This window comes from Gorilla gorilla, chromosome 19 (genome assembly GCF_029281585.2).
Source record: "Gorilla gorilla gorilla isolate KB3781 chromosome 19, NHGRI_mGorGor1-v2.1_pri, whole genome shotgun sequence".
Taxonomy (NCBI): domain Eukaryota; kingdom Metazoa; phylum Chordata; class Mammalia; order Primates; family Hominidae; genus Gorilla; species Gorilla gorilla.
In genome coordinates, this window is record NC_073243.2 from 79646690 (window position 1) to 79671927 (window position 25238).

The following is a 25238-nucleotide window of genomic DNA, read 5'->3' on the forward strand; positions in this document are numbered from 1 at the left end:
CTGTTCACATCATCTGCATGAAAATATTTTCACTTTCTGTTAACCATAGTGATTTACAATTCTATGACTATTAAAGTTTATTAAAAACAAGTTTAGAAAGTATCTTTAACAAAGGTGTGTTTATTTCCATATATTGCTCATTACATTTTTCTTGCCACAGTTTTATCTAAAGCCAGGTCAAAATTTTTCTCTAAGGTATTTATTAGTAGTGTATGTTTTTCAGATATAAAATCCCTCTGGTCAACATGCAACATTTGAATATCTATTGGCTCTGTACCTCTATGAGATATTTATGACATTTGTTAATAGTGAACCTCAACCTCCTGACCCCACATCCGAAGTTGGGGGCGATGTGGGGGAACATACACAAAATTACAACCACATTACTGGTCAAGCACTTTATAGCTAAAATCTATTAACTTTAAAATAGCACTGTATGTGAATTCAGAGTTTTAATGTATTTTGTGGATCAAAAGGAAAGGGTCAAAGGCTAAGCTGAACACGGAGGGCACTAAATTAGCTAATAAGGCAGCTAGTGACCCTGTTCTTGCCCCAGCCCTGTCATATCACTACATCCGATTCTCTCAAATGTTATAAAGAATAATGAACTTAAAACTTCAGGGGTTCCTGAAAACTGGTATTAAATTAAAAGCAGAGCAGTCAAAATTCTTTGCAAATGACTTCTGTGATAGAAAAAAATATTTCCAACCTGCGTCAGAGGAGAATTATCTTTTAGGTGCCAAAGAAAGAGTGATAAAGATGCTGAGTATATTAGTCAAGGTCATCTGAGAAGACTATTCTGTGGTTGATTCTTCTGAGCCCCTGAGTTGTCCAACATTATTGGTGTACCTGTAGCGTGAACAACATTGTAACCAATAATTTTTTGAATACAGCAATGTAAAACCCTCAACTTTAATGTTCCTCAGATCATAACAAATCAGCTCAGCTACAAGTCTTCCCCAAAGTGGAGCTATTCTACTCATATATTTACTTAGTTTCAAAGAGCAGGAATCCTGCAAAGGTGGAGAAGCGTTGGTGGTCCCCATGGAGAGCGCCATTGCCCATTCGCAGCCAAACCTCATCCCCTTTGGCTAGCTTCAGCACAGCATGATTGCTGGATGTATCTGATTTGCCCTTCATTTCATAGCTGGAAAGAAAAAGAGGAACAAACTACTTAGTCTTTGCCATGAACAACCAACTCTTCACCAAAGTCTGTGCTCCCCTTCTCTCCTTCCCACAGGTATAATCCTGCAGCTAAGTTCTCTAAACAGCCTGTGAGCAGAAATGACCTATGTGCCACTTCTAAAGCTGGCTAATAACACTCTCACAAAACCCCTCCCTGCTCCTTCTTATGACTGTCTGGAATGTTCATGACAATGACCAGAATGATCTTAGAAGCCATATGTTGAATACTGGGTTCTTGGAGACCGTGTGGAAAAGAGCTCTCTCTCTTCTCTGCTCCAACCTGGAACAACCTTGGGCTGTTTGATGAGAAGGAAAGAAAGTTATATCATGTTTGAGCTATTCCACTGGGTTTTTGTGACAGTAATTTAGCTTCCCCTAACTAAGCTAGAATTTGGTACAAAAGGAGGCTGCTCCGCAATCCAAATAAAAATAGGCTTGCACTGGCTCATGGTCAGGCAAGGAGCAATGGGGAAACAAATATCATGGTCTGGGAAAGCAGAAGATCCATGTTACACTGTGCAAAAACATTTGGAAAACGTGATAACTTGGACGATAGATCTAATGCCTGTAGGGTAAGAAAGGGAAGTGATCGGAAAAAGCCAAAGTACTCTTTACTGCTTTTAGAAAGATGTTGCTACAAAAAATGAGTTAGGCAAAAACTGACTTGTTTGAAGAAAAGGAAGTAAATAGTGTCTACATGGTTGGGGCCTAACAAGGTTAAAAAAGCCAGGTGTCTTTATATCTGGAAGAGCAGTGATAAAGTTGATGTTTTTTCCTTAAGACTACTCATTCAGCAGCCATAAAAAAGAATGAGATGTTCATATCCTTTGCAGGGACATGCATGAAGCTGTAAGTCATCATTCTCAGCAAACTAACAAACACAGGAACAGAAAACCAAACACCGCCTATTCTCACTCATAAGTGGGAGTTGAACAATGAGAACACATGGACACATGGAGGGGAACATCACACAGCAGGACCTGTGGCAGGGTGAGGGGAAAGGGGAGGGAGAGCATTAGGACACAAAACTAACGCAAGCAGGGTTTGAAACCTAGATGATGAGTTGATAGGTGCAGCAAACCACCATGGCACATGTATACCTGTGTAACAAACCTGCACATTCTGCACATGTATCCTGGAACTTAAAGTAAAATAATAAAAAAAAAAGACTACTCATTCAATCAAGTAGACACAGCTGTGGCACAATTTGATGGATTAAAAATATTGCCTTTCTGCCCAAATCGATTGCTTTAGAAGGCCTCAGGGTAACTCCATTAACTTGAGAGAAAGGCATGAAGACAAGGAATAGCAGGCTGAAAACTGTCAAGAAAAGTATATGGAGTGTGGTTTAGTAACACATGTAACTGACTTCACTTAATCTATTTAACAAATGAAGTAAAAGCCAGCTAAGTAAATAGAGTAAAATCGAGTAAAAAACAGAGTAAAAGCCTGCTAAGTAAGTTTCTAAGGAAATGGGTTTGCCAGAGACCCAAAACCGGACTCAAGAGGCTTGGGCTGTTTGACTCAGCTTTCAAATTTGCACCAGCAGGAAGTGGGCTGTGAGAGAGCCTTGAGGAGGCCCTGCTCACCTTTCAGATGTGCCGCAGAGAAAAGCAGATAAAGAAGACCCTCCTAGAGGACAGAACCGGGAGCCAAAGAGAAAAACAGCCAACAAACCAATCTGATGAAAAGGACTACTCATTGACTGACTCAGGGCTTTGAGCTGGATGCATTATTTGTGCTTCACAGGCTGTCTCCCATAGGGACAGAGAGATGGGGAGACGCGTATTGTAAGTGTAAGAAGAAGAGTTCAGCAGATATTTGGAAGCCAGAGGGCAGAGAAGGTTAGCTGTTCACCAGAATCCCCTTTCTTCTGTTCCATTGGCACTGCAATTCCATGTCACCCTTGCATTTGTTGGGTGGAAAACAATGTGACTAAGTTCTCTGAACAGAATTCCTGATCCATAAATATTTCCACAAGCTTGCAACAGCAAGCTTTTCTCCTTCTGACTCTGGCAATGACAATGACCAGAGAGAATTTCAAAGTCAGTTTTTTTGTTTGTTTGTTTGTTTTTTGTTTTGTTTTGTTTTTGAGATGGAGTCTCGCTCTGTCGCCCAGGCTGGAGTGCAGTGGCGCAATCTCAGCTTACTGCAAGTTCCGCCTCCCGGGTTCATGCCATTCTCCTGCCTCAGCCTCCCGAGTAGCTGGGATTACAGGCACCTGCCACCATGCCCGGGTAATTTTTTGTATTTTTAGTAGAGACGGGGTTTCACCGTGTTAGCCAGGATGGTCTCGATCTCCTGACCGCGTGATCTGCCCACCTCGGTCTCCCAAAGTGCTGGGATTACAGGCGTGAGCCACCGCGCCTGGCTCAAAGTCAGTTTTATAGACAGCAGAGCTGCTTTCATCAGCCTGGCTTCCTCAAAAAACAGGAAGAATAAACCCACTCCCAACCTGCACCCCTCCTACAACCCCTCATTCTTTCTCAACCTGGAACTCTTGCCCTGGACTGGTGAAGAAAAATCAACCTCTAGCATGTTAGAGTAACTGGATCTCTTAGTTGCAACAATTTCACCTACCCTAACTCATCTTTCTGTCTTTTGGCATTTCAAATACATCTTCCCACTCAGGTAAGGCTCCAGAAGTAAACACAGCAATTATCACACATCATCAAAAATAACAGGGAAATGATAACAGCCACAAAGTTTTTCATAGATAACTCATGGCCCTTTTAATTGTAAGAAAGGTGTCGGCTCTCTGCCTCTTTGCCACATTCCAAGCTAACATCAGAGGGCATGGGAGAATGGGAAAGCAGAAAAAGGGGCAGAGAGAGAGGAGCAAAATAATGAGTTATAAAAATAATCCAAATGACTGGTTATTGGGAGTGCTGCTAGTAATTAATGCAAGGCCTCTTATCAACCTGCTGATGCTCAAGTTCATCAGATTTATTTTTTCCCAAACAATAATGATGATAATATGGCCATACTGGTGCATGAGGGCTCTTAGTAAGGATAGGGGCCATGTCAGGCTCTATTGACTGCTATACGCTTCCCTGTCATTAGGCATTCCTTGAACAAACAATGGCAGCATGGATGAGACCCATGACAGAAAAGACCACCCACCTGTACATGCTGAAGACTGTGTTGCCATTGTGCATAAGGTACACATACACTTCCTCAACATCCTCATGCTTCATCATGCTGAAGGTGAAGAAATACACACCTGAAAAAAGCAGGTATATATCCATGTTGATATTAACATGTTATACATTGAGGACCTGGAGATACCTGGAGATTTGCCAAATGCCTTCATATGTCTTTTATTGATATTCTTTGTAGTATGGTGTCTCTCCTTGGCCTTAATTTGCAGGAATGTCCCTTTATCTAGTCCCCTTCCAAGTGCTTTCAATGTGTACACTGTGTATCCCGAATAAGACTTAAAAGTCTTTAAGGGAAGGAGCCTACCTCATTTTAGCTGTATCTCACTGCCTTGTGCCCTGACAAAGTGCTTAGGGCAAAGTAGGCGTTGTTCCTGGGCATAGGTTAGCTATCATCCTCATGTACCACAGAACTCGTGTTACCAAGGTGCAGAGATGTTTGTGGTTGAACAACGATGCTCCATGACTTAAGAAAATGAGCAACTATAACAATATAACAGATGATTAAACTCACCAAAGGGATTAGCCAAAGATGAGGAAATCCTGGAGCACAGAACAAATGTTTATGAGTTCTAAAGAAATGGTTCTGGTAATTTCTCATGCTATTCCTTGTATGTTGGTGAAATTATGTACAATAAACAGAAAGACCCAACTTAGACTCAGCAACAGGACCTTGTCACTAAAAGTCTGTATCCTCTTCATTTGAAAAAGACCAACATATATTTTAAAAGATTTGAGTTTTTTAATAGGAGCCTAGGGCTCCTAATTGAAAGCAATATAATATGACCTAATATACTCTAAATGCCAGCACACAAGACACTTTCACTGAATGATTAAGAAGAATCCAATAGCACACAGACAAGACAAAAGGAAAGTTTTTCAAACTCTAAATGATCTGGGATTTTGGTTTGCATTTTGGAAAGGTGAATGAACATAAGTCATCAAGCTCTTACTGATTTCCATGTTACATTTTAAACTAACGGCCTTTCAAGTCAATAACCCAGAAATAGCTTTAATAGAAGATAGTTCTGTTTCTTTCTCAAAGGTGCAATCAAGTAAGATGAAAGTTGTAAGGGTGCCATGTCAATTCACCTGATTCTAAGTCAAATTAAACGAAGAAGTATGATGATGCTTTGTCTAGTGCCAGGAATGCATATTCAATGTTCTGGGAACAAAGGAAATGGCCTAAAAGTTTATCATGCCTATTCATATGCCTAGAGATTGGCCCACAGAGGAAAAGTAAAGGCAGATACAAATTAAAAGCCTCAAGGAAAATAGTTTATATGTGTTTAGTTTTTCACATTTTACAAAATTTCATATTAGACACATACACACACATAATTTTCAATGCCTCAAGAAGATAAAGCTGAAATCAAAATGACAGGAAAATATATTAGTTTTTCTGACAAAATGATGACTACTATTAAAAATAGGTTGCAAAAACATGTTAGAAAGAGGAGACTAAAACACCAGATGGTGAATAAATGAAATGCCTGGAGTTGGAAATACCGAAGTGAGTATGTATCATACCCACATGTGGCTTTCCTGCAAGGGAAGGTACTGAAACCAGAGGAGACACATTTGCACTACGGTTTGGAGGTCTTTGTGTTGCTGTAATTTCAAAAACCAGCCTTCTCCGTCTCTTCACTCCCAAAGTTGAAAAGGACAAAATGGTCTTTTTGCAATCTATTGCAAAAATGGAGACTGAAACAGAAAACTGTGAGAGTCAAATGACAGTTGGTATCACTAGAAGCTGAACGTCTGGCCCAAGAGAGCTCTAAAAGATTAAATCCTTACTTAGGCTTCAATTATAAAGCCATTTAATTCCATGGAAATGTGGACTAGGTATTTCTAGGCATTAATATAATCTGTGGCATAGATAGCATTTAACAGAATAGTTGTAAGAAAATTATGACATAAACCTTCAGAGCAGAAAATCACATAAGAACATTTAAAGATGATTTTCATGACATTAAAGTGTGATGAAAGATTGCTTCTATCATTTCATATCTCAGTTCATTTCTGACTTAAACTGAGTAGAAAAAATGAATCAAGGTGCACTTAAAAGCATTTGTGAAAATCCGACAGGGCCACTGCCTCCATCAGAAGTTTCTTCCTTTTAATTCTGGATACCATATAGAGAAATGAGTAGAATTGAAAAACAAAAACCAGATAAGTATCCACGTTCTGCAATGCTAGGAGACTGGAAGAAAATCAATGAACTTCAAAAATACCTGTAAGTGCTGCCAAATGCCCCTGAGGGTGGACAGAGTCATGTGGAGATAACATGAGGTTGGGCCAGGCTCTGAGGAGGCCAGGTGGCAGCAGGTGTCACACAGTGCCAGGAGAAATGCACTCCCTGATAGTGAGGGCCACGTGGAAGAGCAATGCTGAAAACAAGCCCCTGTGAACAGGGCTGAGCGGAAGCAAGGCTGTGTTTGGGGTGATGGTTGCTAGATACAGTGTAGGATGTGGAAAGAGGACCTGCAGTGGCCAATCTCAAAATCTGCCAGCAAAAGAAAAAAAAGAAAAGAAAAGAAAGAAAAAAAAAAGGCTCCTGAAGGCAAGGGAACCAGGAAGTATAAGGCTGGCTTCAGAAGCTTTCATGGACCCAGTGCAGTCTGGAGAGGTAGTGGAAGTGTGACCAAGAAAAACGCACATCAGGGCCATACTTAAAAAAATCTGTTAGTCCCCTGGCAGCAGGGGATGGAGCCTTTGAGTTATCCAGTCTAGAAACTGCCCTGGTCCTTTCTTCACCGAGAAACTAGAGCATACAGCTGGTCTAGGAAAATTAAACTCATTCAACCCTCAGTTAATTTTTTAAAGTAGAAAAGAAAAGCAAAAATGACCCTAATGGATTAACAATACTCTCCAAGAAAAAATGTTGTCATGTAGTAGATGAAAAATGTAGTCATGAATTTATACTAATAAAGCAAACACCTCTATAAAAGAACATTATAGAACAAAAGGTGTGAACCCATGGTAGAAATGGCCAGACAATAAATGGAATGAAAAGCTGAGGGCATCAGAAAAACCTGGTGAGATCTGAATGAAGTCCATAATTTAGTCACAGTATTGTACCTAGGTTCATTATTTATTTTTATAATTGCACTTTGGTTATTTAAAATGTTAATAGTAGTGGAAGATGGTTAAACAAAATATGAGAACTTTGTATAATATTTTCATAACTCTTCTATAAGTCTAAAATTAATTCAAAGTAAAAAATTTGTAAAGTGGGATTTTCTATTTATCAACTATCCAGAAACTTGAAAGCACATTTTGTTGATAAGGCTATCAGGAAATAAGCGCTTTCATATCTTGACAATATAAGTATATTGGTACAACCCTTACAGGGAGCAATTTGGCAAAATTGATAAAAATCATGGATATGTTTATACTGATAATATTCCTAAAACTTTAGCCTACAGATATACCTGTAAGTGATCAATTACAAAGTCGTATATTCTTGCTGGCATGGTGGCTTACACCTGTAATTCCAGCACTTTGGGAGGCTGAGGCAGGTGGGTCACTTCAGGCCAGGAATTTCAGACCAGCCTGGCCAACATGGTAAAACCTGTCTCTACTAAAACTACAAAAATTAGCCAGGTGTGGTGGCCTGGGTCTGTAGTCCCAGCTACTCAGGAGGCTGAGTGGGGAGGATCGCTTGAGCTTGGCTGGTAGAGGTAGCAGAAGTTGCAGTGGGCCGAGATGGTGCCACTGCACTCCAGGCTGGGCAACAGAGACCCCGTCTAGAAACAAACAAACAAAAAAAATCCACCACCACCAAAAAAAAAAAAAAAAAAGCAAACTGGAAACAACCCAAATGTCCAGCAATAAGGGAATTCATTAAATATACTTTGGTACATTCAGCCACAAGAAAGAAGATGAAGTAATGACGTGAAAAGATTTCTAAAATATATTGTTAGTTTTTTTTTAAAGCAAGACACAATCAGAATGTAGAGTGTCCTAGCTTTTATATAGAAATATGAGAAGATATATTTGTATTCATTTGCATAAACAAACTCTTTTTTTTTTTTGAGATGGAGTCTCGCTCTGTCGCCGAGGCTGGAGTGCAGTCGCGCGATCTCCGCTCACTGCAAGCTCCGCCTCCCGGGTTCAAGCCATTCTCCTGCCTCAGCCTCCTGAGTAGCTGGGACTACAGGCGCCCACCACCACGCCCGGCTAATTTTTTGTATTTTTAGTAAAGACGGGGTTTCACCATGTTAGCCAGGATAGTCTCTGTCTACTGACCTCGTGATCCGCCTGCTTCGGCCTCCCAGAGTGCTGGGATTACAGGCATGAGCCACCGCGCCGGGCCTTAACTTTTTAAATAAGTAAATGTATTACCTGCTCAATTTCTTTTAATTAAAAAAATAGGATCAGGCACTCCTTGAGGTGGTGGCAAGGGGAGGAAACAGTTATGACACATTTAAACTGAGAATTATGTTTTAAGGACTTTTAAAGTCAGAGGTAACTATGTCCTCTTAAGAATTATTTAGCTCAGTCTAAATCAGAGTTAATAATATTAATGACTATGGCCATATTTTTAAAACTATTTTTGTCTTTTCAGATTCTAATTCGTTTACTTTGAAATCCAACAGAAATCTATGTGAGCTGTTTGGTTTAACTTGAATCAGAAAAAAATAACTACCTTAATGTCTTTCTTTATTTCCTGCTCCCTTCCTCCTTCTTTCCCTCCCTCCCTTTCTCCGTCCCTCCCTCTCTTCTTTCCTTCCTTCCTTAATTGTCTTTATTATTACATTGATTAACTCAATCTTCATCCTATGTTTCCATCTCACCTGATACTGGGGCCCCAAATCTACCAGTCATGACATCAAAGAAGTTTCCAATGTTGGTCTCAACACTGCTGAAGATAATCCCACTGTTCTGATTGCTGAAGTGGGTTGCCAGAGAAGCCATGAATGCAATCTAAGGAAAGAATTATTGGTCAATAAATAGGCAATTTATCTTAAAGAAGTCAAGTTTTTATGCAGATTAGTTTGTTAAACATTATACATAACAGCAAGATTGGGAATAAACATCAATCTATGGAGAAAGAAACAAATAAATTATGGTAATTCCAACATTTGAATGCTATGCAGCCATTAGATTGACAATGTCTATCAACAGTTCTGAACATAGGTTTCAAAGATTATTTGTCTTTCAAATGATTTTTGAAATATTAAAATTCTGTAATCAAATAATACCAGAAAAATTTAGGTGAAATTTTCCACCTAAAGCTGTGAAATGCACATTAGCAAATTCAAGGACCTGAGAAACCCTATAGCCAAACATTTTAATTTTGGTAACCCTGCATTATTTTTTCCCCAAAAGATACCTATTAATTTCTTTTTTTTGTTTTCTCTATAGGGACGAGGTCTCACTATGTTGCCTAGGCTGGTGTCAAACTCCTAGACTCAAGAGATCCACCTTCCTCGGCCTCCCAAAGTGCTGGGATTATAGGCGTGAGCCATGGTGCCCAGCCTATTAATTTCTAATGAAATTAATTCTTTGAATACACTTTGAGAATTCTTGATGCTGATCTAAATGTGCATCTGTATAAAAGGAGAAAATATCTTCAATATGCTGTTTACCCAAAAAGTAGACAACACAAGATCATTATTATCTGATACCAGCCTTTATTAACTGTGTCTGTGTGGATGGAGTTATTGTGTGGGCAATTCAGAAAAATATCTGCAAGAATATTCTTGAAATTATTAATAGCAGGTCTTTCTTGGTAGAAGTTTCGTGGGAAAGTTTTCCTTCCTTCATTACACTTATAATTTTCAAGTTAGCATGTATTAATTTTATATTCAGAAAAAAGATACTAATTTTAAAGCTATAGGATTGTATTTATTTATATGAACAGACATTTAGGATAGATTGTCACTCATGAAATAAAGTAATAATATGTATATATGTTCCCATCATATTTAAAAGTAACATGTATATAAGTATGCATAAATCTGAAAAGTTACATAACTGTATGTTAACAGTAATCATCTCTCGGCATGTTTTATTATTTTTGGCCCAGAACTTTTCTAATTTTTTTTAACAGTGAAAAGATATTACGTGAATAACCTTGAAAAGGTAAAAAGGAGTGTTTGCAGTTATCTAAAATATAGAAAAATGGTTTACTAAAATTAGCAATCTTTTTGAATATGAGAACAGCAAAAATTTCTCAGCATGATTTTGGACGAAAAAATGTCATCTTGGAACTGTAAAGTTTAGAGATGGGAGAATCCAAGAAGTCATTTAATGGTCAACACCCATTTCTGGGAATGGTTACAAATACTTTATGTGTAATCTTTTAAGGGACTTTGAAAGCCTCTGCTTAATCAGTAAAAGATCAGCAAAGAGAATTAACTTGAGAAACCTGCTCACAGTGGCAACCAAGAGGCTCTATGAGTTTGGGAATAAGGCTGTCTATTTGGGTCCAAAGATATGAGATTAAGGTCCACCTCTCTTAATTCTGTCACTTGGCAATTGAGTAATTAGTAATTGGGCCTCAAATTCCTATATCCCCTAAGTGGAGATTGGGGTAGTACTCTTCCTCCTCTTGCCACCACTACTACTATTGTTACCACCTCTATACTACTAATATCCAAAGACAGGGTTGAAGTTCAAAATACAAAATGTTAACAATAATTTAAAAAGCCTTGAGACAATTCCACCTGTCAAGAAAAGCTTTTGTCACTATTCACAATAGCAAAGACATGGAATCAATCTAAATTCCCATTGATGATAGACTGGATAAAGAAAATGTGCTACATATACACCATGGAATACTGTGCAGCCATAAAAAAGAATGAGATCATGTCCCTTGCAGGAACATGGATGGAACGGGAGGCCACTATCCTTAGCAAACTAATGCAGGAACAGAAAACCAAACACCGCATGTTCTCATGTATATGTGGGAGCTAAATGATAAGAACACGTGGACATATAGAGGGGAACAACACACACTAGGGCCTATGGGAGGATGGAAGGTGGGAGGAGGGAGAGAATCAGGAAAAATAACCAATGGGTACTAGGCTTAATATCTGGTGATAAAATAATCTGTACAACAAATCCCCACGACACAAGTTTAACTATGTAAAAAACCTGCACATGTACCCCTGAACTTATAATAAAAGTTAAAAAAAAAAAAAAAAAGAAAAGCTTTTGCTTAAAACCACCATTGAAGAATGAGCTGTGAAAGTCAAAGTTAATCCTTCATCCAAATGAGTCATTGAAACTGAGTGTAAGTTAGATTAATAAATTCTTTAATTTGCTGGGACCTTGAAAGAATGTGAAGTTCCCTCCTTCACAATCTGCATAAGACCCAAATGATTGTATTGCGATTTTAGGGTAAAATAGCTGATGGGACAAATTTAATAATTGCCCAGAATGTTCTCTATCAAACTGGCTACTCTAGGGCCCCTTCTCCGTGGTTTACCATTCATAGGTTATGGGTTAGAGTGTCTAGCTTTGAGATGTTTATCTTCTGTCTTATTAAATACCTTAACCTGGCTGAGTGGCATCTCTAGCCTTTTTGTTTGTAAATTTATACTGGCACATGGATCCCAGGTTGCTGAAATTATTAAACAGCATTTGGCTAGGCACAGTGGCTCACACCTGTAATCCCAGCACTTTGGGAGGCCGAGGCAGGCCGATCACTGGAGGCCAGGAGTTTGAGATCAGCCTGGCCAACATAGAGAAATGCCGTCTCTACTAAAAATACAAAAAAATTAGCCGGGCATGGTGTCACGCACCTGTAATCCCAGCTACTCCAGAGGCTGAGGCAAGAGAATCGCTTGAACCTTGGTGGAGGCTGCAGTGAGCCCAGATCACACCACTGCACTCCAGCCTGTGCACACACACACAAAACAAAACAAAACGGCTTTCATTTAAAAGTTGCAAAACCCACAAATAAGAGTAACACCCTAACTATTCAAGCTATTTTAAACTTGAAAAACCAAGGCCCAGAAAAATGATGGAACTTATACAGGGTCAAACTACCACCATACACACACAAATGAAAGACAGTTTCCCCCTAATTGATCTTTCAGGCAAGAATCGCTTTATAGTCTAGTTCTTCAAAAATCTCTCATGTTGCAGTACTTTATCTCAGTTACTTTATTTTTACCCACAAGTTACTTTTTTTGGGAAGACACTAGTCAGAAAGCAACTTAATTTTTAAAAAATGCTAGTTTTCAATGCTGATAGAAGTCCGCCAGAGGGGATCCATTTCAAAATATTAGCCCTCCTCCACCTTCCAGAAATAACCCAAAGTTAGTAATTTTTCTTGTGACCTAACCTCACATTTACAAGTTTAAGATCTTGTTGGCAATAAGAACTTTAATGATCATTTAAAAGAGAGATAAAGAATAGGTAAATGGGTACTTGAGCCTGGAAAAAAATGTACAGCTTTAACCTCATAAATTGATTTTTTAAACTTTATGCTGAAATGAATGTAATCTGGTCTGGAACACTGAGTGAATGGCTCAAAACTGAAATTCTCCATTGATAAAGAAGATTCTGACAAGAAAAGCTCAAGTAAAAATTATACCACAAGGTCAAGTGTGGTGGCTCAAGCCTGTAATCCCAGCACTTTTTTGGGAGGCTGAGGCAGGCAGATCACTTCAGGCCAGGAATTTGAGACCAGCCTGGCCACCATGGCAAAAACCCATCTGTATTAGAAATACAAAAATTAGCCAGGTGTGGTGATGCATGCCTGTAATTCCAGCTATAGGGAGGCTGAGGCAGGAGAATTGCTCAAACCCACGAGGAAGAGGTTGCAGTGAGCCAAGATCGTGCCACTGCACTCCAGCCTGGACAACAGAGCAAGACTCTGTTTCAAAAAATAAACAAAAATTATACCACAAAATCTGAGTTGAGAGAAAACAATATATATCAATATTTATGTATGGATTAGTATATGTAAATACAACAATGTTAATAAATACAATATTATAACTAGACATTTCATCATTCCATTTATATATTTAAATGTTTATACATTCAAGTTGGCCCAAACCCTTATTACATCTTATTACATTCTTAAAACATCTTATTTGGGAAAATAGGAGATAAGTTTATATTTAGGGTTGCCTTGGATTTGGTTCTATGAGGGACTTAGATTTCACCCTTCATAAATGTCTCTCCTCCCTAAGAATAATATCTAAGTCCTCCTTTTGGACAGTATGGGCCTTATGCAAACATCCTGTGATGTAGATGAACAAACTGAGACTCAGATTTACTCAGGACTAGGGAAGACTTGAGGAAGCGCTCGAACATCCTGATTCCTGACCCCTTGTGGTCAGGCAGGTTGGAAAGCCACCAGAAGATGTACCGAGGATGGTTTACCTGAAGTTCTGGTGGAATCCCCGGGTAGCCCTTCTCTCCTTTGGGGCCATGCTGCCCCCGCTCCCCTCGAGGCCCCAGGTCACCTTTGTCGCCCTTCTCACCTTTGGCTCCTTCATGACCAGTGGCTCCATTGTTGCCATTGTTTCCATGGTTTCCTTAAACAACCAGACATCATCACATGAGAAAACCCAGTCACTCATATTTACCATCCATTTCTAGACATACTATCCAAACTCAATTATGAAAGGGGACCATTCAAAACAATCCCAAATATAACCAAGGGGTATCATCATCTAAATAGGGCAACAGGCTCTGAAAGAAGCCTTAGATACCCTAAAGCTCCAAAGCCTGTTTATCCTTTGAAGCAAGGCTTGGAGGAAAAATTGTGTAGAATTCTGATTATCACATTATCATTTAAAATAGCAAAGATTGGAAACCACCTATATAATCACCAATACTAGGAGGGCATGACATATTCTAGAAACTATGTTATATAGTCATAAAAAAGAAGGCTGAAGAAAAACATTTAATGATATAGTGATATTCATGATATTTTTAGATTTTAAAGTCATAAGTGGCCAGGTACAGTGGCTCACAACTGTAATCTCAACACTTTGCGAAGCCACGGTGGGAGGATCACTTGAGCCCTAGAGTTTGAGACAAGCTTGAGCAATATGGCGAGATCCCGTCTTTACAAAAATAGAAATTAAAAAATTAGCCAGGAGTGGTGGTGCACACCTGTAGTCCCAGCTATTTGGGAGACTGAGGCAGGATGACCTCTTGAGCCTAAGAGGCCAAGGCTACAGGGAGCCTGGATCATGCCACTTCACTCCAGCCTGGACAAAAGAGCCAGACTTTGTTTCAGGCAAAAGAAAGTTATGAGTAAATAGAAATAACATGATACTATCTTTGTTTGGAAAAATATGTATTTATGTATTATATCCATAGGGAAAAAAAGACAAGAATAAGTTACAGAAAAATATTCATAGAGGTTCTTTTCTAAATGTGGAACATGAGTAATTTTCATGTCATTCTGTATATTTTTCTGTCTCTTTGAAGTTTTCTACAAAAAACACATCACTTTTATAACTGGGGAAAAGGTAAACTCATTCATTAAACAAATTACAGCAATGATTTTGAAAGCAAGAGTTGGAAAACAATTTTAACTTTTCCCTTTGCCACCAAGAGACAATTTCTACACCTCTTCTTTATTTTTAATATTTGCTAAATTTCAGGCTTTTTGCTGTTTATTTTGCATGCTACCCTTGGTTGGTTATCATACCAGGCCTACAACCCTACCAAATGGATGAACTTTGACTGTGTTTACAAATTAATGTGTTCAGTGACAAAGCCATTTCCTGGTTAGAAAACATTTAACCAAGGCCAACCTTTTGTGTAACCTCAGAAGAGTTAAGACCTGAGAAGATTTTACAAGGGTCGAAGTAGGCCCTACCCTACATCATTGCTCCTGCTGGCTGCTGTCCTTGATGGCCAATGACATAGATTCCAAGCCAGTAAGTGTAGTTTAAAGTTTAACATAAGATTTTCTTGCTGTAAATTTGGTTTTGTGCAAGAAGCTACTCAAAAGTAGAAAAAAAATTGAACCACATTTGATAAATATTAACATCAATGAGAGTAAGTCACAGAAGAGCCAGTGGACTTTGGCCAGACCCTGAGATGAGGTCCTACCCTAGGGATTAACCTGAGGATGAAGACAATAAAACCCAAGATAGGCTTGGGAGCCCCATATTGAGGAGACCTGGGCTACCCTTTCCTGGACTGACCCAGGGTACCAGCAGGCCCGCGGCACTCTCCTGTGCCTGGTGGCATTGGCACAGTACAGATGACTGAACTGCTGGTCTAGTGGGGTCTGATGTAGCTCCAGAGCATTCCCCATACCACTACATGGTACTGGAGCCTAAAAATGTTTCCATGAGGCCAAGAGTGGCATGAGAGTCAACTGAGAGACGGCTGAACATGGAGAGATCCTGAGACTGGAGGAAGAAGCACTTAGCTGGACCTAGAGTCACACAGAAGGATGCACAGCTCAGTGACTGGCATTGAGATGGCTGAAGCCCAGAGCAGTAAGCTTTTGGCTCTACTCTGCCCTTCATAAAGCACGCTGTGGCAGATATACTGGAACGAAGACTATGACCTGGTCGTTTCGGACTCAATGCTGTTGAGGAGCCTCCCAGCCTATGAACCTGGTATTCCAGGGTGCCAAGAGTCTAGCGGATCCTTTGGATCACACAGAAGTGATCCCAAATTATTTAGCTTTGCCCTTTGCTCCTACTTTAGCTCAGGCTGCAATTAGATTGACAGTATGTCTTGCTCATCCTTACCTGGAATGCCAGGAGGGCCCGGTGGCCCAGGGGGGCCTTGGTAGCCTCGAAAGCTGTAGTCTCCATGACAACACTTACTGCAGTCTGGGGGTAGTCCTCCGGTTTGTGGAGACTAAAAAGACAGAAAGAGAAGCTTCAGAAAAAAAGGTACTTGTGAGCAATTAGGATTTTTAAATTTCCACTGGCCTTGGCCCTTAGGTAAGCTTAATTCCAATCGAATCACAGCAAGATCACAAAAGATGGGATGGGGTGGAGATATCAATGGCAAAGGGTCAGGGAGTAGCTAAGGTCAGTTGATGATCAAAGGAAAAGGCAACAAGAAAGTCAATAGAGGAAGATGCTCTTTGAAAAGCGTGTGGGTGGGGGTGGGAAGTTGGGTCCTATTTCTGGAAAGTGCCTTCCTGCTGCTACTGTAACAGCAAAGGAAGAAACTCCTTCAGAAGTGGACTTGGAAGCCTTTTCTCTTTTCCAACTGCCATAGCCCCAGATGTAGCTAAATTGAGTAGATGGTCCTCAAATTACAAGAATTATCCACTTTAAGCACTGTTTTTAAATGCTTACTATATCCATGATACTGAGTTAAGAGCTAGATTAAGATCTCTTAGAAATTCTGAATAGTAACACTAGTTTTTCAAACAGCCATAGCACACTTAAATTGTCTTAGAAAACGAAGGAAATAAAGTATTTTTTAGTCCAATACATTTATTTACTTATTTAACTGACAACTAGAAATTATATATATATTTATCACATATAACATGTTGTTATAAAATAAGTACACAGTGTAAAATACTAAATTGAGCTAATTAACATATGCGTTGTCTCATATAGTGTTTTTGTAGAGAGAGCACTTAAAATGTACTCTTAACAATTTTCAAGAATATAATACATTGCTATTAACTATAAGTCCAATACATTTTTATTATCTACATCTTGAAACAACTTTAACTTTATAAGTAAATCAACTATTTAACATGATTTCTATTTCACACATTCCACTTTAAAATGTGAAATGATTGGGCTGAGAATGGTGGCTGACGCCTGTAATCCCAGCACTTTTGGAGGCCGAGGCAGGTGGATCACCTGAGGTCAGGAGTTGGAGACCAGCCTGGCCAGCATGGTGAAATCCCATCTCTACTAAAAATACAAAAATCAGCCAGGCACGCTGGTGCATGCCTGTAATCCCAGCTACTTGGGAGGCTGAGGCAGGAGAATCACTTGAACCCAGGAGGCGGAGGTTGCAGTGAGCTGAGATAGCACCATTGTACTCCAGCCTGGGCGACAAGAGCAAGACACAGTCTCAAAAAAAAAAAAATTGTGAAATGATTATCTCACTGTTTGAACCAATATTTAATAAGCACTTAATGGGTACTAAACACGCTCAAGTATGACACTGAGTGAAATGCTTATTTATCCAAAGATAAATTTCTAAAATATATGTTTACCGTCAAAGAGCTAAAGACCTAGTGGAAGTTGATTGACAGAAGAGTTAAAGTTGCTTATGAAATTTGAACTCCCATCTAAATTGGCAACTTGCCTTTTAATTATGTCATACAAAATACTTGTGGAAATGTTCCTAGACATCAATTATAATTCAACGGTCTTTTGAAAACAGCATGTTGTTGCTAAGAGATTCATGAAAAAAATGAAGCAAAGGAGAGAAAAAGGAGGCCAGGGAAGAAGAGAAAGAAAAAGGAGACACAGAGGGAGGAAAAAAGAATTTAAAATTCAGGTTGTATTTGTCACTAAAAATTTAAGCAGAGAACTGGATCAAAACTTCACACAGTTAAACATTTAGACCTTACTTTCTTTTCTTTAATAAAAAATGGGCTTGAATTTTGTTCTCACTCTCTCACCGCTTTGTCCTAAAATTTTCCACCAAGCTATTCAGGGAAAACACTGAACAGTATCTGTAGCACAAGCATTCTCCTGCAACCTCTCAGAACCCAAGTCTTGCCTGATCAGGAGCTATAACTTAGAGCTAACTCCTAGTCTTGTCTTCAGTCTACCAGGCTCAAACCTGGACAAGAACTAGAGTCTATGAAAACCTTCTGCCAAATTGGTAGGGGAAGAGAAGTCAACTAAAGCCATTGGTTTGAGATGAGGGATTTCATCTCAGGGATTTTAGCTGAGGGATTTCAGGACACTTGGAAAGTCAAAGACACCACGGCACACCCCACCTTCTAATCCAAAACTGTAATCTGAGAAGGCAGGATTCCATATTTCCTGTTATGGTTTTGCCAATGTGAAATTCAGCCTTTTAAACCTCAGAAAATCCAGGGCTCTGCCAATGATGAATTTTAAGGATGGAGAAGGGAGGAGAAGGAGGGAAAATCCTCAAGTGGAACCATCGATGTAGGAATGGAATGGAAATACTGAGATGCTTAGGAATGTTGAAACACCCACTGGACTGAAACCAGAATTTCCATCATGGTGCTGCGTGACCTTAGAGAAGTCGCTGTTCTCCAGACATCTTTTTTTGTTTGTTTTGTTTTTGGCTATTAAATCAGAGGATTGGATGAGGTGGTGTTGGTGCACAGAAAATGACTCTTCAAAATACGTGCTTCAGCGTGTTGAGTGCTTTGGAAATGGAAGGCTTCAGAAATAAGCCACGAAGATAAGGTGAGCACAGGGAGGATGGAAGGCTCTGCGGAGCAGGACAAAAGCTTGCTTGATCTTGATTTTCAGTATGAATGCAGATCATGAGAGAGGGGCCTCATGATCCTTCTGAACTTCTGAACTTAGGTGTTTTAAGAAAGACGTATTGGAAGAGCTATCACAGGGAAAACTGGCTTGTGGCAAATCTCTTATTAAAAAAAGAGAGAGAAGCCTCAGATCCAAGGTCTCTCTCTGACCTTTCCCTGCCTCCCAGTCTCTCTGATCTTTTTTCCAGAAGTGCCGGGAGGGATTCTGTCTGGAATTTCTTTATTTGACTAAGAAAGCGTCTTTCCAAAAGAAATGCAATTGTCTTAAGACCCCCTCCTTAGGAATCTCATCAAATAACCAGGAAAGATCAACCACTGGAGAAGTGAAGAGACTGGGAGTCATCACAAGGCTCAGACAGGCTTTTTTTCTATTTCCTGAGGGCAGCTAGGAGCCATAATCTGGGAAGCTTTAAGACAACCTCTGTTCACAGTAAATTTCTCTCCCTTCCCTTCTTGACACTGTTACACTAGGTAGCTACTCAGACATGAGCAGGGTAGGGGAGGGCTCCACATGACCAGGAATGTCAGGTGATCATCAGGTGATGATCAAGTGGCTTTTAACTGTTTCTCTAAAATAATAATTGGTTGCAGCCAGTGCCGGGTAAAGGCAGTCTTCCTAAAGATAGCAAAAACCTGAAACTGGTTATCGGCAGCTTCCCAATAAGATCTCAGGAGTTGGGCAAGTGGGCTCAAGCATGTGTATTAAGAGGCAAAATGGCAGAGTTTAATTGGCAAATGACCTCCTAGGGGCATTTGGCTGGTAAGGGAAGAATACCTCAAGTGAGCATGGTTACAACTCCAGTAAACATACTATGCATGCTCACCTCCCAAGTAAGTGCTGGCAGGCCACTACACATGTGGACAACCCACCCCAAGGGAAGAATCAAGGGAGAAGTAACGCAAGACCCCAGAAGTATGGCAACGTAAAAAAACCCCAAGTCAAAAGGTCAAACCGTGCACTTGTCTTTCAAGTTTCCCATTTGGCCCTTTCCAAGTATACCTGCCTTCCTTTTGTTCCTGCTCTAAAACTTTTTAATAAACTTTCATTCCTGCTCTAAAACTTGCGTTGGTCTTTCCTTCTGCCTTATGACCCTCAGTGGAATTGAGGAGCCAAGAATTGAGGTTGTTGCAGACCCGTATGGATTCACTTTTGGTAACAACACCTCCCCCAGGGCTCAGAGGAACTTTGTAATTTACTTCTACATTCCCCAACTCCCTGCTACCCTACGTGGAAGGGTGTGTAAGCATGCATACCACATTGGGCTATTGGGAAATCATCCCCATGCGGTATGTGTGTTTCTCCTATTGATCTGCCTTTGGACGGTTAATTTTCAGAGAATCTTCAGAGGATGAAACAAGAGAAGATTTCCCACTCTTTCCCTACAATCGTCTTGCATTTGTTTCCAGCTCTACAATGCAAAGATACTAAAGTATTTTCCAAAGCCTCAAATAATAATTTAGAAACATTTTGTTTTTAAAGTCTAGTATCTAGGCACAAGAATTCAGCTCCAGGAGATGAAGTTGCTCAATGCTAGAGCCAACTAGGATTGGAAGTGCAATACCAAGCTACTTGAGGGCACTTTGAGGGCACAGAGCTGCCACCAGAACAGTGAGAGACTTCTGGTTGCTACTAGTCGAGCACCTCGTGAGAACCCCTCAGCAGCATTGCATTACATGTTCCTTCCTCTGGCCTTGTCTTTCAAAGTTCAGTTGAATGGAGCAATGCTTTTGCATTGTTAAGTCTTTTGCTGGAACTCTTAGAACAAGTTGGAAGGGATGTGTTAATTCAGAAGTTTTCTCCTAGGTAAGGGAAAACTACATGTAGGTAGTTGCTATTTATGATCTCCTTGTTTATCATCCCCTTTCCCAAAAGCAGGACAAATTTGTATGCAAAAGGCAGGTAAATTTGCAGCATGCGAGAAAGAGTTTGTCTCTAAGAAATGCTCCACCAATTTTGCAGATGGAGGCCTAGGGGTAGTGATGCAGAACTGAGCTCTACTACTAGTAAGTGACTTCTAGGAAGGAGAGTCATAGCTCCTTTTTTTAAACCTCCTGCCCCAAAAAAAGGGAAAAGAAAGAAGAAGAAGGGAAGTGGGATGAGGGAGAAATGGGTATCCGGGAGAAGGAGGGGAGATTGACAAAGGTGAATGAAAAAGAGCCTACAGAGAAGAAAATACCAGGAAAAAAGAGCCCAGGTCTGCCCACCCCAGATCTCTGGCCATTGTACTCCACCATGAACCCACAGCTGGAGCATCTTTCCAGACCATATATCTGATTACCTCACTGTCCTGCTATGAACAAACAAAACCTAGCTAGCAAAGCAAAATCTAAGCTCCTAAACCAGCTAGCAGAATCCTTCTTGGCACTAAAATCGTGTAATGTCCCGTCGTTCCCCCAACCCCCACCTCTGCATCCCCAACCCAGGAGCTTCAGCCACAGCCAACTCCTCACAGGCTTTCCAGTCTCTGTTGCAGCACTTTTTTTTTTAATTTGCTGTGGATAGTCATTCTTTTAATCTCATCTTTTAAGATCCAGCTCAAAAACTATCAGTACTTTGACACTTTTGCCCAATTGCCTTTCATGTACTGACTTTATTTAACACATGGCATTTAATTAAACTTAATTTAATTAACAAAAATTTATCTCTACTACAGCCCTTCAGGATGGTTTGGACATGGGAGCTCAGGCATATTTATCTTTATATATCCCTGGGCCCCTTTTAAAGTTTGGTACAAAGTAGAAGCACAAGAAATACATGGGAACTGAATGAATAAGAGGAAAATTGAATTACGATCAAAGAAGAGGGACAGGGGAAGTAGGGAAAGAAGGAAGAACATAGCACAATCCTAAATTCAAACTGTGGTTTCCATAGCCGTTGGTAGAGGAGTTGTATTGAAAACTTCCAGAATGTCAGTAACTCTAAATATCCTCAATATCTCCTGTTGGTGGTTTGTTTGAAAATACTTCAGGAACCTAGAAGGTAGAGTGAAGGAGAAATGTGATTTGAATTTCAGTGGCCTGCTGGGTGTTGGTTGTCAGGACACAATGACCAAAGACAACCTTTAACTTCCTTCTGCTTCCTCTGGGGGAATCACACTGTCATGGCCAGGAAAGATACCATCTGTTGGCCAAGAAAGATACCATGTGTGAAATGGAAAGTCCAGATCAAGTCTTGGACACAAGTGAAAATATCTTCACCACAGAACAAAAACAAACAAAAACCCACACACAAATTAGTGTTAATCATTACCCTTTAGCCAAAAGATTGTCAGATGAATAGACAATCTCTAAAAGTGGCTTTCAAAAGATAGGATCATATTTAGAGATTATCATTTCTTCCGTGGCTCCTTAAAGAAGCAATTTTCTCTGGATACATCCCCCACAGAATGGTTTGGGCAACTGCCTTGTGTGGTCAAGTTAGAAGTTCTGGGTTAGTTTCAAATCTGCAATTGATTTTGTGTGTGATCTTGGTCTGACCATATAACCAAACAACCAACCCAAACTTCTGAATCCATAGTAGGAAGGATTTAGATCTCAATTACATGAAATTCTTCAGGTCCTATTTAATGCATTAAAGTAATCAAATCTTGTAGTAAAAACCTGTATGTTCAAATATCATATAACTCAAAGTAACTTTTCTTGCCCCCTCTGACAGTTTTCAGCATACCAGATGTCTAGCGGGTAATTCAAAATATGTCTCTTCCTGTACTTAATATTTTAAATTACATTGAGTTTCACCAATTTGCAATTCACTATACTGAAATCTTAACTCACTCTCATACTACCAAGAGTTAAAGATATTTCCTTAGAGCTGAATTTATAACCTGAGAAATAGATCAAGTCCTCTGTGATTATCAGGCATCAAATCATGCTATAAGGTATGCATTTCAAACAGTTTATTTTTTATTTAACTCTTTAATTCTTTTTAAAACAGGCTGAACAGAGAGGCTTAACAATCTAGAATGCTATAAATCAAATAAACAAGACTGCCATGAAATGTCACAGTATACTCACAAATCAAAGTAAAAAAACTTTGATTGCTTTTGACAAACTCAAAGGGCAGCTTTTCCCTGCCGGAAGGGATTAAGAAAGTCCAATTCTCTTAAGAACAACAAATGATTGTCTACAGTGACCGATCTGTCTGCATGGGTCAGCACTCCTTTCCGGACCAACAGAGCAAGAAGGAAATCAAGTCCCAGCATAGCAGGAAGCTGGCTGGCCAGTTTCCCCTTTCTGATGGGGTGATACTACGGCCACCATCCCATCACATCATTGCTGCCTCTGCTGATTTTCTAACAGAGATCGACAGTCTCTCTTGTACCCGACAGCAATCCAGAAAGAGATTCACAAGCAGCTTAGCGAACTTCTCGAAAGCATTCATTGATTCTAAGAATCTTAGCCAAAAAAAGAACAACAACAACAACAACAACAACAACAGCAACAACAAAACTCATTAAGCTTTCACAAAAATCCTTAGAAGAGAATTCTGAGTACCTGGCCCCAGAATGTGGTGATCTGGGCTAGGTCATCTACCTCGGGGTGCGGTAGCTCATCTGGTCTCAGGGATTTTAGGTCTGTAGAAGTGTTATTATCCACAGTCCCAGTTTTAGGATGGCTCCGCTCTCTCACTTTCTCCCTCCTGGAGCCGCTACGGCCAGTCTGCTGGTGGCTTTGCACTATTCTTGCCACCACTTTATTAGTTCTTCCGCTCACCTCCATGTATTCATCTTGACACAGGCAAAAAGGGAGGAAAAACAAAGCCAGCAGTTGCCAATAGACGAGCTGCCTCCAAAGCATGATTCTCAACAGAGCCTCAGAGTCTCCCCGAAAAGACAGCAGGGCTCCAGGAGCGTGGTCTCTTCGGGCAGATGCCAGGACTGGAGCTGAGAGCTGCAGCGGCGGAGTGGTTTTATACTTTGGTGTGTAATAAATAAGGCTGTAGGCATGCCAGAGTGACAGCAGCCCTCCTCCCCAGGCAGAACAGCCCCCATTCATCATTTTCCCACACCACAAGCAAGAACGATTTGTGTGCACAGTTCCCAGTTGGCGAAATTTATAAATGTCACACCTTGGCACGTTTCTGTTGAAGTGTGAAGAAAACATACACAACCAGCTGGGAACAGAGAGCATGTGTCCAGCAGTTTGCTTTTGTGATTAGACATGGAAAGGCTGTGTATTTGCAGTCTAAAAAGGCTTTTGGAAAAATCTACCCTTGCGCTTGCCAGGAAATTCAGGCTTAACTGCATCAGTTTTGTCTGAAATGGCAGTGGGAACCCATTCAGGGCTTTCACGACAGCTCTTGCTTTCTAGTTGTACTGTTAGTATTTCCCCACTTTGGCCCACTTAAGGTAACTCATTTCCCCTTCCGGATACCAGTGGCAGAAGGCAGTTGGTTGCCTACAAAACACTGAGCAGGATTCAGGTGCAGTGTCTCTGGGTTTAGCAAAGGTATTTCGCCATCCTCAGCTTTACTTCTTTTCCCCATGACTTCCCAAAAGCCAAAATTAAGTCAAAGTTAACCAAGTCACTTATTGTCAGATGAAGATACAACACCCTGCTTTGTGTTAAGAGAAGGCTGTCTCTGGCTCCTCTTTCTTTTGACATTCTTGATTAAAATAGAAACGGGGCCAGGCACAGTGGCGCATGCCTATAATCCCAGCACCTTGAGAGCCCAAGACAGGTAGATCCCTTGAGCCCAGAAATTCGAGGCCAGCCTGGGCAACTTAGTGAGACCCTGTCTCTACTTAAAAAATAAATAAATAATAAAACTGAAGAAGTGGAAAGCACCAAACACGTTATTTCAAACACAGCGTATCCAGATTAAGAGGATTCTCATGTCTTTGCTTTAGTTGCTATACTTTTATTAATTCAGCCAAAAAGAAAATGGACATTCCTAATTGCTTCAGGATAATAAATTAAGAGAATTTAAACAGTTTTGTCATCAAAAATTGCTTCTATTTACATACGATTTTATTTATATTACTCATTCACTGGCTTAAGAAAATGTTACTGGCCTTTCTCTCATGAAAACTGGAGAGACCCAGGACCGTAAAGAGCATGGGTGGCAAGCGTCTGATGAGAAGGGGGCGAGGAGAAGGGAAACTGAGGCTTGGAGAAGCTCAGCCTGCTGATGAAGAGTCAGAGCAGCTGGGGAAAGGGGAGAGGAGAGAGAGCTGTTGACAGCTGCCCCCATCGCTCAGCCGAGGGCCTGAGAACCAAGAGCCATCTCTGGAAGTGGCCAGAACTGTCAAAAGCTAGCCTGGCCCCTCCTGCAGCTACCAGAACAGCCGCTTCCAGAGTCCACACTTGTACATGGAAAGGGTTTGGTGCTGGGGACGGAGGGAGAGAGTTACTCTGTGAACTAAAAGCTCTCCAGGCCACAGTTCAGGGGCCTTGGGAGTCACGTTCAGTCCAAGCAGTCAGTTCCCACCTAGTAGGGCATAAAAATTCAGCCATCTCCGTGCTACAGGTCTACCCTTGAGCATCTAAACCTTCCTCAC

General features: G+C 40.4%; 1 protein-coding gene across 6 annotated transcripts; it reads right to left on the bottom strand.

Moving 5' to 3' along the window:
* Nucleotides 1-100: 100 nt before the first annotated feature.
* Nucleotides 101-23762, bottom strand: C1QTNF3 (C1q and TNF related 3). Of its 6 annotated transcripts, none has more exons than XM_063700813.1 (7): nt 23272-23620; nt 16034-16145; nt 13692-13846; nt 9143-9272; nt 4309-4408; nt 992-1147; nt 101-849 (listed from the first exon to the last, which is right to left on the bottom strand). In XM_063700813.1, the coding sequence occupies exons 1-7, from the start codon at nt 23533-23535 to the stop codon at nt 795-797; spliced, it is 972 nt and encodes a 323-aa protein (XP_063556883.1). In that variant the 5' UTR covers nt 23536-23620; the 3' UTR covers nt 101-794. The 6 variants fall into 6 exon arrangements, with proteins under 6 accessions (XP_063556883.1, XP_018868799.4, XP_004059030.5 ...); XM_019013254.4 differs by having other exon boundaries at nt 23233-23620; XM_004058982.5 differs by having other exon boundaries at nt 101-1147; nt 23233-23762.
* Between the last annotated feature and the right edge of the window lie 1476 nt (nt 23763-25238).